At 31.6% G+C, this 2,669-nt stretch overlaps 1 protein-coding gene across 1 annotated transcript; it reads left to right on the top strand.

The window, feature by feature from the left end:
* The first annotated feature begins 1,154 nt into the window (after window positions 1-1,154).
* LOC104214814 (VQ motif-containing protein 20-like) lies at window positions 1,155-2,015 on the top strand. Its single transcript, XM_009764535.2, has one exon. The coding sequence runs from the start codon at window positions 1,155-1,157 to the stop codon at window positions 2,013-2,015; it is 861 nt and encodes a 286-aa protein (XP_009762837.1).
* Window positions 2,016-2,669: the final 654 nt, after the last annotated feature.

The following is a 2,669-nucleotide window of genomic DNA, read 5'->3' on the forward strand; positions in this document are numbered from 1 at the left end:
TCAAAATCCGCCGCGTATCCGGGGTGCGTCATTCCATCAAGTTCGATGGCAAGCATTTTGTTCGGGCCTTGGTACAAGAAGTTCTCAGCTTCGACTCCGATCCCGTGTAATCATATCCTTGATTCGTTTGATCGACTGAGAAATTGGGGTGTATGTACCCCCGGTTTCACCCATATACAATTAATTTACACGGGAATGGACCCATTTGCATATTACAGTTAGACTCCTATATAACAGTCGTCTTTTATAACAACAATTCATTATAATGGTCAAATCTTTTTTGGAACCAATTTTTTATGTTATATTATTATATATATTCTCTATATAGTACTTTACTATGAAAATCAAAAATATCAAAACAAATAAGAATGTTATAAAGAGGTTTGACCGTACTATAAATAAAGATTAAGAGAGGTGTTAGAGAGAGAGTGAGTTGGAAGAGAGAGAGGGGTTGAAAACCCTATTCTTTTGCACTAGCTTTTTAACAAAGTAGGAAACTAATGCCTTAATTTGTGGATAAATCTTTATTTTAAAATCACATCAAAAATTTGAAAATATGCTATAGATATAAATAAATCTCTTTTTATTTTTATATTTAATATTGCTAATAAACAGTGGTATCACGTGTTGTTCCTTAAAATATCAAAAGATGTGAGTAACTTTTAAGAGTAAAACATTTTAAAATTACAGCTAAGACATTTGACTGAAAATAAATATAAAACATAAATTTTAAACCATAAGCCTTATACATTAAAAATATTCTAATTTCTCTTAATATTTGCTCTTAAAGTTAAGTTAATTCGACTTAAAGTTAATTTGATTATTCCTTATTTTAACGTGGAAACAAGAGCTTTATTTTCGCAAATAACGTGCTGCCTTTTTCATAGCCGATGAATTTGCTATTCTTTACACCTAAACTTTCACCCACAGCTCATCACTCAAGTTTCTTCTATATATTCACCAAACAAATTCACTCACCTCTCATCAACTCCACTCAAATTAAACCTCCCAATAATCAAAGAGATTCATAAATTAGGCAATATCTCTATCTTTATATCATACATATTATATTCATAGCCTCGTCTCATATTGATAGAGATATATCAATTTTGGAGTTGTTGGAATTAGCTTAGGAAACCAAAATTTAATTAACCATGAGCCATGCACAATTCTATGATAATCATGCAATTAAGGCAGATCAAGCCATGATTAGCAATAACAACAATGTTTCTCCTCCTTTGAAGATCAATAAGAACTCTCATTTGATCAAGAAATCATCGTCGAATTCGTTATCTTCTTCTTCCTCTTCTTCCTCCCTATTTAATGGGGTCGCGACCACCACCTCAACCATCATCCATCAACAGCCACGTCATCCGATTATCATCCACACACATCCTCCTAAAGTTATCCACACACATCCACGTGATTTCATGGCATTGGTTCAAAAACTCACTGGCTTTTCACGAGAAGACGACAACTCTTCTCCTTCTCATCCACCTCTTCCTCTACCTCAACATCTCAAATCCGAGCCTATAAACAAGGAGGAGGACCCCGTTTCTGGCCCTGAAAGCTGTCTTGGAGATATCCTCCGACCTGATAAAGAAATTATTTATCAAAATAATAACATTAATAAGAAATGTGAGTTATTGGCCAATGATGACAATGAATCCACATCGGTTGTAACCGATGAAAATAGTGGTAATTGCAGTTTAGGAGATGCTCAGGTTAATTCATCAGCTTCTTGTTATGTTCCTCCTCCAACAACAATTTTTGATCTACCTAATATTAATGATATTAATAGTGGTATTATTAATTATAATAATCTTAATGACCCTACAATTTTCTTAGATAGTAATAATGCACCTTTTCCTAGTCCAAATTCGACCGATTTATTTTTCTCAGATCAGCCATTTTGTAACTATACAGATTCATTTTTTTTAATGCCTAGTACTAGTATGAGAAGTTCCTTTTCTTCTTCTTCATCGGAAAATATTAAGGAGCTTCCAGATTTTTGAAGTCCAGCTTCGAATATTTTAAGAGAATTAGGACTTCTTTAATTTTCTTAGTTTTTTTTTTCTTTTATTGATTGGGATTTTTTTTTTATTGTTTTGTTTCAGATTCCTTTATGTTTCAGATAAGGAAAAAATTTTGCAACATTTTTCCTTGTAGGTAGAGTTTAAATAAATCTAGAATTTTTTTCAATAATGAGCCATAGAAGAAAATGAATGGTTATTTTGATTTCCGTTCTGTAGTTGATAGTATTATTTTGTAGCTGAAATTAATAAGATTACTTTTGTTCTTTGCAATCTCAATTATTTAGATTTGATAATGATGTAGTGTGCCAATTCTGTTTCTTTTTTATGTATTTATTGAGTTAATTTCATTTTACACGGTGAGAATTTTTATACATAACTTATCTTTTAAATTGATTCGTAAAGCAATCATTCTATGTGGTCTCGACTCTCAATTCTCAATTATTTTCATCTTTTAATTACTAATGTTACCATGCAAAAATGACTATTCAAAATGGATAAACTTTGATATAATAATCAAGCATAAACTAACTCCGCAGGAAATGGGTTCATTTGGTAAAATCTGTACCACATTTTGATTTTTTGTCACATGCGGTTTGGTTATCAAAAACTAATTTTACCAAATGAGAGGATGTA

Source organism: Nicotiana sylvestris, chromosome 6 (assembly GCF_000393655.2).
Source record: "Nicotiana sylvestris chromosome 6, ASM39365v2, whole genome shotgun sequence".
In the NCBI taxonomy this organism is placed as follows: Eukaryota; Viridiplantae; Streptophyta; class Magnoliopsida; order Solanales; family Solanaceae; genus Nicotiana; species Nicotiana sylvestris.